This window comes from Pygocentrus nattereri, chromosome 20 (genome assembly GCF_015220715.1).
Source record: "Pygocentrus nattereri isolate fPygNat1 chromosome 20, fPygNat1.pri, whole genome shotgun sequence".
Lineage (NCBI taxonomy): Eukaryota > Metazoa > Chordata > Actinopteri > Characiformes > Serrasalmidae > Pygocentrus > Pygocentrus nattereri.
In genome coordinates this window covers 8,670,126-8,686,152 of record NC_051230.1, presented here as the reverse complement: position 1 = coordinate 8,686,152, position 16,027 = coordinate 8,670,126, and the positions used below count along the sequence as shown (strand labels likewise).

The following is a 16,027-nucleotide window of genomic DNA, read 5'->3' as shown; positions in this document are numbered from 1 at the left end:
ATACTGTATACATCATACACGCTACATACTGCATACATCATACACACTACATACTGCCTACATCGTACACACTATATACTGCATACATCATACATACTACATACTGCCTACATCATACACACTATATACTGCCTACATCATACACACTATATACTGTATACATCATACACACTACATACTGTATACATCATACACACTATATACTGCATACATCATAAACACTATATACTGTATACATCATACGCACTACATACTGTATACATCATACACACTATATACTGCATACATCATACACGCTACATACTGCATACATCATACACACTACATACTGCCTACATCGTACACACTATATACTGCATACATCATACACGCTATATACTGCATAGTGCACACTACATACTGTACTATTTTCAAGTCAGCATAGAGTTAAAAATTTATGAGGAAAGAAAATTAAGAAAATAAGGTTAAATCGCATGACTATTTATAATGTTGACCTTGTTGAAAGTCTGTTTTATGGGTGTTTTTTGTGTATCAGTGCTGAATTATGTATGTCCAGGCCAGGAAGCTGTTCTCCATGTATTCTCCAACTGAACATGAGAGGACATTCAGTGGGCAGCAATCTGCCTCCTGGAGCTGCGTGTGTTCATGGCTCACTGACAACTGGAGCTTCAGCCGCAGCTCCTGCTGGGAAGGTAAAGCCGTGCCAGGTGTGCTCTACAGGTGCGTTCTCAGGGCCTGGTCACAGGGAGATCTCCATAGTGCTGAACTGGCATGTTCTTCTGCCAACCTTCACCAGGGTCATTTCTTTACTGACCTGTATACAAGGAACAAGCCTGTTCCCAGCTTGTGGACCACCATGAACCTCCTCTTCTCAACACACACACACATATATGTATATGTATATGTATATATATATATATATATATATATATATGTGTGTGTGTGTGTGTGTGTGTGTGTGTGTGTGTGTGTGTGTGTGTGTGTGTGTATTGCTGTGGTCAGAACCAAACCTCATATCTCCATTTTTGTCATCTTTCAGTTTTTTTTACATCATTTGAAAATGCCTATTGCCCTTTAAATTGTATTTACACTAAAAATGGTTCAACAATTTATTTTGTTATGAAATGCTGGATGTTCCAATTAAAGCACAATGTGAAGATTACAACACAGCAATTTAAGCGCCTGGAACCATCAAAAACATCCCTTTCCAATCTTTTTGTGTGTGTGTCTGTAAGACAGCATTAGATAACATGATTGTGCTGTAAAACGCACTTCAATTCATTGCAAGTCTTGGTGTATTGAAGGGACAGGTAAGCCTAGTTCAGTAGGGCTTTACAGTGCTTTAAGAAGTCTCTCTGATGTAATCATTCAAACATACAACATTGTACCTTCCAAAGCAAACCTCGGGCTTCAGGCTTATATAACCATTGTCTAAATGCAAAGTTCAAACCCTGAAACCCCCACAAATAATCATTAACTATAAAAAGGAGCAATTTTAGCAATTTTTTTGATTGTGTCGATCAGCAGAAACAGGCTGTTACTGAACCAGACTGCTTCATTTTGATGAATCGGTCGAACCAGTTCACAAGTTCAACTGATTCAAACTCTTTTAGAGCAGCTGTGTTTTTGGTAAAACAAATGCAAATGATAATGTTTCACAGCTTAACCTCATAAAATCATAATGTTAAACATTATATTGTATTACATTAAGAACAACCTCATTAATTTGCTCGCATGATCTCAACAGCAGGATGCTCTGAGAGCAGAAGTGGCAGACATCAGACTCGCTCTCTGACATGAACATCCTCCACTGATATTGCCTTGACTCGACTTATCTCTGTAATCATTTCAGGTTCGATATGAATTTTTACACTGAGGTCAAAATTTGCCTCAACTTCAGTTATGTGGTAACAATATATTGACTCTGTAGAGCTTGAATGATCTACTTCACGAAATAGGTTTACCAGTTTTTTTGGTTCTCCAAGTGCAAAATAGTGATCTTACAAAGTCGTGACCGCTAAACAATCTTGTACTGAAACTGTTGCACACTTAAAAAGGAATTCCAATGATTTTTCAAAATCCCCCCATAACCATTTTGTGTAATAACCTTCTGTGAGGGGCATGAAACGCATATAGACGTCTGGTTTCTGTCACCACCACTGTGAACAATTCTTGGCAAGGTTCTCTAGAATGGACCTTCACATCAAACCACTCTGAATGACTGTAAACACCTTTCATAAATGAAAAAAAGAGAAAAATATGAATGCACAAATATGAATGGTTGTATTTGTAGATCATAACCTATATGTGCCTTTGATTGAGCTCTAAAACTTGCACTGTATTCTCATACTTCACCCCTCACAAGCTAAATTTAATAACACTTAAGTCCCTTGTTTTATATGGAGCCCTGCTGTATGAATAAAAAATAATGTGTGGCCACGCCTTATTAACATGTGGGAACTAGATCCTAATGCGTGGCCACGACTTAAAATGAGATGAGTAAGTCATGGCCATGACTTAATAAGGGGTGGAATAAGGCGCCTTACTAAGTCGTGGCCACGCATTATTGTTATTTATACAGGATGTCACCAGCAGGGCTCCGTAGTTTTAATTCTGCACTTCAGTTATGGTTTTTAAAGATGTTTATCCTTTATTGTTTTTCACATCATTTTTGCCTATGATATTCATTTGCTTGTATCGATGTAAAGCGCGCTGAATCTCCTTTGCGTATACATGTGCTATATAAATAGCCTTGCCTTGACCATGAGGACTGCCTGTGAATCAACAGGTCGCTGAATCGGACGTTCGATTCATCAAATCGAACAGTTCGGAGGAATCGGTTCGCTGAACCGAATCGCTGCTTCAGCGATCCCTCACTGCGTCCTCCTGATCTCGCGAGAGTTGGAGCTTCGGCGAGCCGCTCGCTGCTGCCGCTGCTGCTGCTGGATCCGAGTGACGGAGGCTTTGGGGATGGGGGGGCCAACATGAACATGTCGGTGTGGTGGGGGAGAACCGGGACGCTGCCCATGGCCCACAAGGGGAGGACCTGCACCCATCACCTCTAGAAAAGGAGCGGACCCGCCGCCTCTCTCATCCTCGGGGCTGCGTTGCAATGGACCTGGCAGGATCCGCAGCGAGCCTGTGATTTCATGCGTGTGTGCGTGTGCGTGTGTGTGTGTGCGTGTGTTTTCTAGCCTCAGCATCTGTGCATCATGGTAGACTGCGAAGCCACAGCGATCCGGGCCTGATGCAGAGCGCCGTCGGGATGCAAGGCAACACGGCTGGACGGCAGTGGCATCATCGCCTTACGCGCGCAGGCTAGTGGAGCCTCGGTCAAATGGAGCTGCTTAGACGCTGAGACTGAGCGACCTGAGCCGCCTCGCCTGCTCTGCGTTTACGCGCTTTTATCTTAGTCTTTTTCTGCTCAGCCTGCGAGAAGAAAGTAGCCTAGGCGTCAAACCGCGACCACCATCAGCACCACCGCCGACAACAACAACAACAACACCACCACCACCACCACCACCACACCACTGCTCGCAAATTATGGACGAGGAGACGATGACCAGGAGCGAGGAGCAGCAGCAGCAGCAGCATCTGAGTTTGCAAAAAGCCCTGCAGCAGTGCGAGCTGGTGCAGAACATGATCGACATCAGCATCTCCAGCCTGGAGGGTCTGAGGACCAAATGTGCCACATCCAACGACTTGACACAGAAAGAGATCCGGACGCTGGAGGTAAGCGCAGCCCCCCCCCCCTCCTCGCGCGCGCGCCCTGCCAGCCCTCCAGTGCATTAGGCTGGGGCTGCGCATCATATCGATGCGTGTCTTTCTTTTTATTTCTGTGGCGTGAAGGTGCAGAGAGAGAGAGAGAGAGAGAGAGAGAGAGGGAGAGAGAGGGCTCTGAAAGCGAGGGAGCTGCAGTGAGGCTAGAGCTTGCGCATTCTGCAGGTGGTGGTGGTGGAGGTGGTGGAGGTGGAGGTGAGGGGGGGTAAATAAAAAGGGGGGGGGGGCAAACCAGGGGCTAGTTCGCATCTAACACGGACACCTTAGGGGCCTTTTGTTTGTTGACATCATGTCAGCCTTTTTTTTTTGGTGGGGTGGGGTGGGGGGGGGGGTGCGCGTTATGGACTGTTTTATAACCCTGGATTTTCCCAAATTGCGTTATGTAAGGATATTAAGGTGCCAGATAAGTGGACGGTAGCTCGCTCGTCCCGTCGCCTTTGCCCGGTCCCTGCTGGGGCAGTCCTGGGTCCGGGGGCGGGCGTGTTTGAAGCATGCGCCGTGGGGGCTTCCACCTTCGTCCAAAATATGCCCTCTATTCGAGCCGTTTGTTGGCTTTCAAGACCACCAGGCGTGATTTTGAGGCACAACGCGAGCTACGTGTACCTAGCCTGTTAGCACAGGCCACAGGGCCTTTGCACAAACTCAGCCAGGAGAGGAGCTGGGAGACACCGCGGGGCCTTTCCACAGCATTTTGCGCGAAGCCTGCTGCGGTGTTCACGGGTTGAAGGTACTGCCCCACTGCTCTGCCACCTCAGTCTGAATCCTCACTCATGCTCAATGTTAAATGGGTGATTCCATAATTGGGATGCTCATAATTTAGCCCTTACTTAAAGAATGAAACCTTTTTTTGGTATTTTTTTTGAAGCGTTTTTCAATATTTAATAAAACAAATAGCTTTTCCATGGTAGTGCCTTAAAGAGCACCTATCATGGAAAACCTCACTTTTTTAAACTAGAGTTTGCAAAACCAGCCAGGTTTGAATTCACTGTTTTGTGATGTCACAGTGTCCCAGACAGGTCATTTACATATCCGCCTATTCAGCCAACAGCACTTTAGCTCTGCCTACCTGCTGAAGTTATAAGGGGTGTTTCAGCCTGGACTGTTTTTCAATTTAAGCATAACACATGGCGGCCAATCGGAACAGAGTTCGTTTATATATAAAACAATAATTTTAAGAGATAAAAAGAGATAAAGAGAGGTTGGAAAATGGTCATAGAAAAATAGATGATTATATTTTTTGGTACATAAACCCACATAAATATAACTAAGTGGAGCTCAAAATGCAAAACAGCACAGCGTAGAATTCAGCAAGCCATATATACATTATATATAAATATATATCATGATCTTCAGAAAATTTGGATGCTAGGGGGCCTGTGGTGACCAGGCCCCTAAAATTAACTGTGCACCCATGACTAACAGAAGACCCAGATTCTTACGGACATAAACTACACTGCAAAAGTCAGATACAGCGCACCGTTTATTTAACTTACACTCAAAACCACCATTAATTATAAGATACGCATTTTTTAAAGCAGAAAACTTATTGTTGCTGTCCAAAAAAAACAAGTATCTCCAAAATGGTAGCTTTACAGGAGAAAGAAAGTTTTACTTTTAATGTAAGTTAATGTAAAGAAATTTTATTCCAAGCAATTTTGGAGCATTTCTATTGGCCATTCATCATGAAATTGTGACACAGTCTAACAGGCAGCTGCTGAACGATGTAGGAAAATAAAAATCGTAAAAAACTGAGAAATTTGTTTTGTCCCTTTTTTGGATATATATATATATATACATTTCTGTATATATATATATATATATATATAAACAAGATTAAGCAGAGCCCTCAGCAACTACATATAATATCAACAGTTTCAGTGTTTTTTACAGTGCTTACTTCAATGTTTTTGTCAATCTGCAAACAGTCGCTTAATCTATGTAAAGAACCAGAGACTTAAAAAGGGTCTTTATAAGGGTCTTATAAAAAGTTCCTGAAATGGTGAAAATGATGAAAAAGTTCTTTAGGGTTGTGTTTCCCTCTGAACCTCAAAGCATTAATATTTAAAGGGGTCTGGAATCTGTGGTACGAGCACTGGGGTTGAGTGGCTCAGAACTATAACCACAAAGTGACTGGTCCGAATCTTTATTACATGCCAAAGATATGAGAGTAAATGACTTTTTGGGACATTTTTAAATAGTTTACCTAAATAGTCTTTTTTAAAGTCAAGAAAATCAACTTAAATATCAGAAGATGTGCTGGTTATACTGTCCTGTTCCATTTTTCTTCTCATCAGTTGTCAATGATATTCTAGTCAACAAAAACTCAATTTTAAAGTTTTTTTTTTCTGTAACAAAACCTCTTTGAAAGATTTCTAAGTGACACCAAAAAGGATTCCCCAACAAGTCCATAAACTGCTTTTTCTTGGAGTTTTAGATTTGTTTGAGTGTTTATTTTGGTTTAAAGAAGCAATCTTGATAGAATTTAGATGTAAATCAATCTTTTGATGTCATGAAGTTTTCTGTAAAGTTTTAACCAGAATTCGTTTTGATATGAAGAACAATGCTAGCGTGGCGCTCTTGACTGTTACATTAAATGTGGCAAAAAGTGTTCTTTGACATGATACCATAGAACGGGGGAGTCAAACTCAAGCTCAAGGGTCTGGTAAAAGCGCGGTGATGCGGTGGGTAGCGCTGTCACCTCACAGCAACAAGGGCCTGGTTTGATTCCCGGCCGGATAACCAGGGTCCGTGTGTAGAGTTTGCATGATCTCTCCGTGTCTGCGTGGGTTTCCTCTGGGTGCTCTGGTTTCCTGTCACAGTCCAAAGACGTGCAGCCAAGCTAATTGGACATTGCCCCTAGGTGTGTATGTGTATGTATATGTCTGTCTGTCTGCCCTGTGATGGTGTATCCTGACTGCTGGGATAGGCTCCAGCACCCCCCGTGATCCCAGAATGATAAGTTTAGAATATAGGCAGTTGTAGTAGATCTTGAAATATCTATACTTTAAATATTCAAAATTGAAATGTCCCATTTTGTAGGCCAAGATTTCAACCACTACCCCTTGTAACTCCGTTTCAAGGGTTAGGGGTAAAAAGAAGAAATGGGACTGGGCCTTAGAGTAAGTTAATTCATTAGACATAAATTCATGAATCACTTGAATTATAAAATGAGTCGATATGCTGTTTGTTGAGTGATGTCTGAATAGAAGTTTGTTGTGGTTAAAGTGCAGTCAAAGCTGGAAAACGCGAGACTCTTTCCTTTCAGGGTTCATGCTGTGTTTCTTAGTGCTGCATCTGGCTGTGCATCTCCCTGTTACCAAGCAATGATAGCACTGTAGCTATCAGTTAGTCGTGCTTCCTAGCTTCGTTCACTGTTTACAGGCAGAATGTTATGGCAGTTACCCTTTTAGAAAAAGACCTGCTGTTAACTAGCAAGTGTGGTGTTACTAGACAAAACAAGCTAAATTAAACCCCTCCTCTGTTGCCGCTGTCATCAAAGGCCAAAGAATGCTAACGCTCAAGTTTGTGCAAGACAGGGTGCCTAACGTGCTCCCCACAAACACAGCCTTGCAAGATACATAAAATGTGAAAATATGTGAAAATAAGTCTTTTTCATTGAAAAGAGTAGAAAAAAAGCACCTCAACCCTCAAAAACACATGCAGTGTTAACTCCGCCTCCACCACACCCAACACTAACACAATGTACTACACTGTAAACATGTACTAAGCAGAGCCTTACTGCGTCAAATATGTGTCATACATTAATCAATGTGGTTGCTTAAGTATTTCCAAACCTCTCCTCACAGCAGTTTGCAGTTCTCATTCAATACCTGGTTCAGCAAATTACTGCTTCATTATGTTAAATCAGGTGTGCTAAGTGATACTTTTTTAATCCCCCAAATGGGGAATTCCACCTCCGCATTTAACCCATCCGTGAAGTGAAACACCACATACACACTAGTGAATACACACACACTAGGGGGCAGTGAGCACACTTGCCCGGAGCGGTGGGCAGCCCTATCCACGGCACCCGGGGAGCAGTTGGGGGTTAGGTGTCTTGCTCAAGGACACCTCAGTCATGGACTGTCGGCCCTGGGGATCGAACCGGCAACCTTCTGGTCACAGGGCCAGTTCCCTAACCTCCAGGTGGCAGTCCACGACTGCCCCATGAAATTTAACAAATCCATGTGATGTCTTGGGGGCTGAAGGGTAAATCTGAAACCAAACTTGGGTTTTCTAACTATCCCACAAAAATGTCAACTTTTTTTTGAAAACAATAACTTTTTATTACTTTTTTACAGGGTTTATATTTATTTGTATTTATTTTAATGTTAGTTAAATTCTTTGCGTTTTGCACAGTACTGTACATGTGAAGCAATGTTCAGAGCTTTTTTGCTTTGCACAACTGTTGCATGAAAGCAGTAGAACACACATGAATAGCATAATGGCTGTGAAGCTGGAGAAGTAACTACAAGACAATACAAATTTCAAAAGAAAGAAATATCTCTGTAGTGTAAAGATTTTGTGCTTTTCTATTCATAATGTTTATATTGTTAACTCCTCACCATCCCATGTGTGATATAGATCAATACCTTGTGCAATACTTTATGTGAAATTTGGGTAAAATATCCTTACAGTGTAAATAAGTTTGCTTCTGTTTACTGTAATTCTTTATATTGTTAATTTTTTGTAAAGGACAGAGTTTATTTTTTTATCTTATTATTTACTTTTAGTATTATACTACCCCAATTCCAAAAATGTTGGGACGCCATGTAAAATGTAAATAAGTGTAAATAAAAACAGAATGCAATAATTTGCAAATCTCATAGACCCATGTTTTATTCACAATAGAGCAAAAAACACCTATCAGATGTGGAAAGTGAGACATTTTACCATTTCATGAAAAACATTAACTCATTTAGAACTTGATGGCAGCAACGCATCTCTAAAAAGGTGGGACAGGGCCACGTCTACCATTATGTAGCCTCGCCTCTTCTTTTAATAACAGTAAATGTAAATATCTGGGAATTGAAGAGAACAATTATTTGAGTTTTGAGAGAGGAGCGTCATCTCATTCTTGTCTGATGTAGGATTAGCTGCTCTAGAGTGTTGGGTCTTTTTTCGTTTCATGATATGCCAAATGTTTTCTACTGGTGAAAGTTCTGGACTGCAAGCAGGTCAGTTCAGCAGCCAGACTCTTCTTCTGCAAAGCTATGCTGTTGTGATGGATGCAGCATGCAGTTTAGCATTGTCTTATATATGCAAGGCCTTCCCTGAAAGAGACATTGTTGGGAGCATATGTTGTTCTAAAACCTCTACATACTGTTCAGCATTGAAAGTGCCTTTCCAGATGCCCACGCCAGACACTAATGCAACCCCATACCATCAGAAATGCAGGCTTTTGAACTGTGCACTGATAACAGGCTGGATGGTCCCTCTCCACTTGGGCCAGCAGGACACATTGTCCGTGGTTTCATCTGACCTCAGAACTGTTTTCCATTTTGCCTCAGTCCATTTTAATGAGCCGTAGCCCAGAGAACACGGCGGCGTTGTGTTGGCATATGGCTTCTTCTTTTGTATGATACAGCTTTTTCTTGAGTTTGTGGATTGTACGGCAAACTGTCTGAAACTGAAGTGTTCCTGAGTCCATGCAGTCATTTCCAGTACAGAATCTTGGCTGTTTTAAATGCAGTGCCACCTGAGGGCCCGAAGGTCATGAACATCCAATATTGACCATTGGCCTTGTTCCTTGCATACAGGGATTTCTCCAGATTCTCTAAAGCTTTTGCTGATATTATGTACTGTGTAATGGGATATTTTTTACATTGAGGAACATTTTTCTGAAATTGTTCCACAATTTTTAGATGCGGTTGTTTTGCAGAGTGGTGAACCTCTTCTCATCTTAGCTTCTGAGAGTCTCTGCCTCTCTGAAATGCTCTTTTCATACCCAGTCATGGGAATTAGTTGCAAATTGCTCCTCCGGCTGTTTTTATTAGTACCACTTACTTTTCCAGCCTTTTGTTGCCCCTGTCCCAACTTTTTTGCGATGTGCTGCTGCCATCAAGTTCTAAATGACATTTTCAAAAATGTAAATGTTTTTCATAAAATGGTAAAATATAACTTTAATGTACATTTTGTTTTTATTTTTTTTAAATAACTTTTTTATGTTGTTGAAAATACTCCTTTACACAATGTAAACGACAGCTGATTTTTTCAAATGATGCAAAAATAAAAAATGGAAAAGATATAATTAGGACCCGTTGATATAACAGCTTCATAATACATGTTTGGGACTGAGAAAAAGAGAAATAGACACACAACATATTTGTTCACAGTTTTTAATTATTCATCTTCCAAGTGAATTTTGTTGACCTCATGTAATATCAAAACTCATACTTTGTTGCATTATGCAGTTGGACTGAGGTTCTGGGACTAAGCCACTTCCTTGGCAAGCTGGAGAACCCTCAGGATCTTCACCCCTCCCCTCTTCTAAACTCTTCCCTTTCTACTAGAACCTTATTGCAGTACACAGGACAACTTTTTTCCACTGGAATTATGCTAATGTGCCACTTTGACTCATCCAAAGTGTCTGGATGTCAGAAATATTGACTGCAGAATGTGTTTTTGATAGGCCATATTTTTGTTTCATGGCCATTGCAGTCAAGTGCAAACAGTAAAACTCTACTACAGTAGAGTTTGTACAGAGCCACCTGATCATTCAAAGGTTTTGATATGATAGCGCCAGTATGCAAGTATGGAGTTGTGAAAAAATAAAGTAGACACATATTACCTGCGTTTATAATATAACACGCATTTTATTCATTCTTTGCGCGTGAAATGAGAATTACATACATTTAAACACCTCCAGTCAGATTACATGTTTCATTGATTTTTGACATGAAAATGAGTGAACGCATCCTCTGCACAACTTCTGTTTCTGTGTTGAGTTTACCATATTGGAAAACTAAAATTTAAAATATGCCAAAATATTTGCACAGGTGACATTTTGTGTAGTATATCATATATATATATATATATATATATATATATATATATATATATATATATATATATATATATATAAATTATATATATATATATATATATATATATATATGTGTGTGTGTGTGTGTGTGTGTGTGTGTGTGTGTGTATATATATATATACACATATATTATAAATATATATACCTTCCCAGTTCTTTTACATAACATCTCAGCATCCAGAAGATTCAGTCTTTTCCCATCTTTTTGTAGGGTCTGATGCCACTGACACTAGATCAGATTTAAGGAAAGATGCAGAAGCGAGATTTTGGATTTGTATGACTACGGTGTAATGCAAACTTAAGTAAAGTCACACATGTATGCATTTGTATTGTTCTCCAGCCTTTGTTTAGCCGCCTTCGCCTGCCTGCTCCAACACCGCAATGACATCACTGACTTGGGAAAACTTGTCCAATTTAGAATATTTATGTTGTCTGCAACATGCAGTGCTCTAGTTCATGAAATATTTAACAGGATGGGACAATTAAGAATATAGGAACACTCAGATTTTAGACAGACCGTAATTTGCTGAAGCCATTTATGTAAAAAGTGCCTTAATGGAAATTTCCATCATTTTTCTCATGTCTTCTGCATAATTTAATGGTTCAGAGATAAACAAAGTTATCCAGAGTGGTTTGATGTGAAATTCATTGTAGATAAATAAGATGACAGACTCAGATTTCTTTACACAATGTAAAATGGAGCAATTGTACTAGCTTATATTTTTGGTTTACTTTACTTATTTGTTAAATCTACTAATGCAAATCTAGTAAAATGTTCTATTTCTTGGATAATGCATTAGTTACTTAGCTCGTGTAGTTTAGACCAATTCATTCCAATAAGATCTACAGACTGAAGAGTTTTTTGCCCAAAAATGTCCCAGCATTCTTAGCAGTTTTGTTGGTTTCAGTTAATGAGCTGTTAATTTTTTTTCGCATAATGAACATAATTGTCATAAAATGTTTGGATGCATGTTTTTGTTACTCTCACCATGAATAGGAAACATGCATTACGCTATTAGAGTCCTCGGAAATGGGTAATTCTAGTCTTATCTAAGACATTTATTCCTTAACAGTCTGTTTACATAAAGAGAAATGTTCAGTTCATCCATCCGTCCATCCATTGTCTAAGCCGCTTCTCCGTCAGGGTCGCGGGGGGATGCTGGAGCCTATCCCAGCAGTCTTCGGGCGGAAGGCAGGATACACCCTGGACAGGTTGCCAGTCCATTGCAGGGCAGACAGACAGACAGTCACTCACACCTAGGGGCAATTTAGCATGTCCAGTCAACCTGACTGCATGTCATTGGACTGTTGGAGGAAACCGGAGAACCCGGAGGAAACCCACGCAGACACGGGGAGAACATGCAAACTCCACACAGAGAGGACCCCGGTCACCCAGCTGGGGAATTGAACCCAGGCCCTCCTCGCTGTGAGGCGACAGCGCTACCCACCACGCCACCGTGCCACCAACATGCACCATGTTCAGTTCAGGTTAACCTAATTATTCAAGACTAAGCAGGCATTGAAAAGTTGAGTATTGCCAGTTCAGTGTAAACCATTTATAATGATCGGACTGTTTGAATTCACTTTACTTGTTGTAGAAGTGTAACTCAGTGAAAATTAGAAAGTATCAATAACTCATGTATAAATTTACTGAAGCTTAAACTTGTTAAGTAACTTAATTTTTTTTTCAAGGCGAAATATTTGCAAGATTTTTAAGTACATTCAGAAAAATGTTTACAGTTTAGGAACACAGTGTTGTGTTTACAGCACAATTGTAAACATTTATTTACTATCCAAAACCACCAGTGAACTTACAGGTGTCTTCTAAATTTTTATATGTAATATTGATCTGGTAAATCTGAAGAGGTACGTTTTCTTTGGGGGACTGTTTTGCCTTACAGCACCTTGCATGCACCCCTCTGCCATGAATGGATTTAAAATACAAGCGTTAACCCTTCTTAAAACTATCATAAGACACTGACTGGCATTAGTGTGGTATAACTTTGGAATAACTTTCTGTGAGGGAGCTTTTGGAGGCATTTGATTTGGGATGTCTGGTTCCTATCACCTCCACTGTGAACAAATCTGACTTGGTCAGTTTCTTTAGAACAGAGCATTTCATAACAGTCCACTCTGAATGACTTTGTTTACACCTTAACTATTCATTTATGCGGAAACTGTAGGAAACTCTTTTGGGTGAATTTCCATTAATAGAGAAGTGTATCTGTATGAGAACACTCCTGGCATTAGCTGGTTTTACAGAGTTTGTGAATATGCATCCCTACAGAAGTATAGCCTCCTGTACGTACAGCTAAAATGATCAGGGTGGGTGTGTCCCATACCTGGGGAAGCTTAGGGTCAGATAGTTTGGTCAGGGGCATCACAGAATGGCTCAAAGACTTTAGAAAGTGTGGTTTAAACCAGAGATCAACCCTCTGACTTCTTTTTAATGAGTAGCTGTAGTAAAACATTTTGTCCAGTGTTTCTGCTCAGCGGCTTAGTGTGGATTTAAATGACTGCTTTTAATTTTAACATTTAATTTGTCTCTACTCACTCCTATTCTCTCTCTCTCTCTCTCTCTCTCTCTCTCTCTCTCAGGGTAAGCTGGTGAAGTATTTCAGTCGGCAGCTCTCCTATAAGAATAAAGTGCCCTTACAGGAACGGAACGTGGAGCTGGACGGATTCCCTCGCCTCACTCACTGGCTCCGCATCGTCAACATGAGGAAGGAGGTGACCGAGGTACAACACAGAGAGAGCGAGAGAGAGAGAGAGAGAGAGAGAGAAAGAAAGAAAGAGAGACACAGAGAGAGAGAGAGAGAGAATAAGAGTGAGAACGAGAGAAAGAGAGAGAGAATAAGAGTGAGGAGAGAGAAAGAGAAAGAAAGGAAAAGAAAGAGAGAGAGAGAGAGAAAGGGAGAGAGAGAGAAAGAAAAAGAAAAACAGAGAGAAAGAAAAAGAAAGAGAAAGAGGGAGAGAGAGAGAGAGAAAGAGAGACACAGAGAGAGACAGAGAATAAGAGTGAGAAAGAGAGAAAGTGAGAGAGAATAAGAGTGAGGAGAGAGAAAGAAAGAAAGAAAAAGAAAGAGAGAGAGAGAAAGAAAGGGAGAGAGAGAGAAAGAAAAAGAAAGAAATAAAAACAGAGAAAGAAAAAGAAAGAGAGAGAAAGAGAAAGAGGGAGAGAGAGAAAGAGTGAGAAAGAGAGAGAGAAAGAGAAAGAGGGAGAGAGAGAAAGAGTGAGAAAGAGAGAGAGAAAGAGAAAGAGGGAGAGAGAGAAAGAGTGAGAAAGAGAGAAAGAGAAAGAGGGACAGAGAGAAAGAGTGAGAAAGAGAGAGAGAAAGAGAAACAAAGAGAGCCTATAATAAATAACAAGATGTGTGAATCAAGGACTCACATAATCAGTACTTTGCTAAACCTTGCTTAGCTCCCTTATCTTTCACCCTTTCTTTCGCCCTAACAGGGACGGTTTAATTCTGTGATTTATTTGCCATTAGTGGCTCATGAAGAAACAATGTGTAAAGTGCTGATTCTAAACTTTCAAACCACGGCACGTTTGTGTTTGTAAGTTAAACAGGAGTTATTTTATTAGGAGTTTGATGAAACGCTATTATCGTGGGTGCAGTCTTGTTTCCAGCAAGATAAAACACCCTCTACATTTTTGTATTGTTTTTGTTATTTGTAGCAATCAGAGAAACAGAAAGAGCTCCAGCAGTGCACACTGACACCTATAAATACCCCATGTTCATTCAGAGTAGCTTAATATGTAATAACCATTTAATTATGTAATTATGTAATTACCTTTGAATCTTATTTGGAACAGTGTATATAGTGTGTGGTGTGTGTTGGTTGTTTTTATGCACTTTAACCCTTAACAGTTTACTGTTGTTACTTTTTACCCTGCAAGAGTAATGACACAATTAAACATGATTTATTACATCATTAGAAACATTTACACTTAGCTTTTTTAGGTTCTGTATTCATTCCAGTCTGCACCTTTTCTGTTTGTTTTGATGTCAACAAATGACACAAACATGGTAAAATGTAAAAGATGGTTTTTGTTTTGGCAAAACAAGACTGTAAACACAAAAATAACAATCAAATTTACATCATAATTAAATCTCCGCTCCTCTACATATGTGCACAAATTCGAGCTCAGCTGAAAGTTCAGACTCCGCACTTACTATAGAGTTTCTGTGCCTGTTTCAATCAGTGAGCTATGAGTGAGAACCCTACTCTACAAATTAACAATGAGATCAGCTGGAAGTTACTTACTGTAAAGTATAAAGCACTTACTATAGAGTCTCTGTGCAGGTTTCAATCAGCCCTCCTGAACACTGATTTCAGCAGCTTTAAGGTGCGCCCTTTGCTGACACAGGCATTCAGTTGGATTACCAGTAGGATGGGATGCTCTGAAGCAGTGCTATGCTGGCTGGAGGGGTATATAGCGCCCCCCCCTTTAATTAAGCTGTGGAGCAGTGGATCTGCATTCTCAGGGGTGATGGAGTTCCATCCAATATGAGTTGTGATCCAGAACTGATCATTCACCATCAGTATCTGACATCACTAATGCTCTTGTGGCTGGATGCAATCAAATCCTCAAAACAATGTTCCAACATCTAGTGAGATGAGCAGGTGTCTTCAACATCGTGGAGATATAGTATAATTTCAGAATGCAGCATTCATTATTATGTGTCATTCCACCACAGATTTGACCACTATTAAATAAGCTCTGGCTAGGTTTGCTCAAATAATATTATAATCATGCATAATTAAGCAAGAAAGTCATTAAAGCAACAAGTTTTGCAATATACTCACCATAACTACTGCCGCTACTCATCAACTGAGCAAAGGAGAAAAAAATCCAAACGGCTCTGGTGTCGTACCAACAGTCACGTAGAGACACTTAACTAATAACGGTTGTGGAAATGACAAAAAATATGAATTTTTATTAATTAAGTGAAAATGTACCTTTAATTTAAACAGCAAAAAAGCATAATATTATGTTATCTGAACAACAGTGGTAAATCTAACTTCACGAAGAAAGCAATGCTATGATAAAGTGTGAGAATCAGTTTGTAGTTGAATTATTCTTCAAGTAGGAGTACTGGACTGGAGGACTGATTGCAGTCCAACGATGCAGCGTGTTCAGGATATACTGCCGAAGTTAGAGGAGGTTCGGCATGAATTCCATTCAAAATCAAACTG

The 16,027-nt window shown here is 40.2% G+C and overlaps 1 protein-coding gene across 3 annotated transcripts in view; it reads left to right on the top strand.

Annotated features, from left to right (window-relative positions):
• Nucleotides 1-2,907: 2,907 nt before the first annotated feature.
• ksr2 (kinase suppressor of ras 2) overlaps nt 2,908-16,027 on the top strand; it is a 168,192-nt gene continuing 155,072 nt past the window's right edge. For 2 of the 3 annotated variants that reach the window (XM_017705064.2, XM_017705063.2), the window contains exons 1-2: nt 2,908-3,732; nt 13,424-13,564. In XM_017705064.2, coding sequence (XP_017560553.1) covers nt 3,544-3,732; nt 13,424-13,564 — 330 coding nt within the window. In that variant the 5' untranslated portion in view covers nt 2,908-3,543. Of the gene's footprint in view, nt 3,733-4,366; nt 4,508-13,423; nt 13,565-16,027 lie in introns of those variants that run through there. The other variant, XM_037531480.1, reaches the window with a different exon arrangement.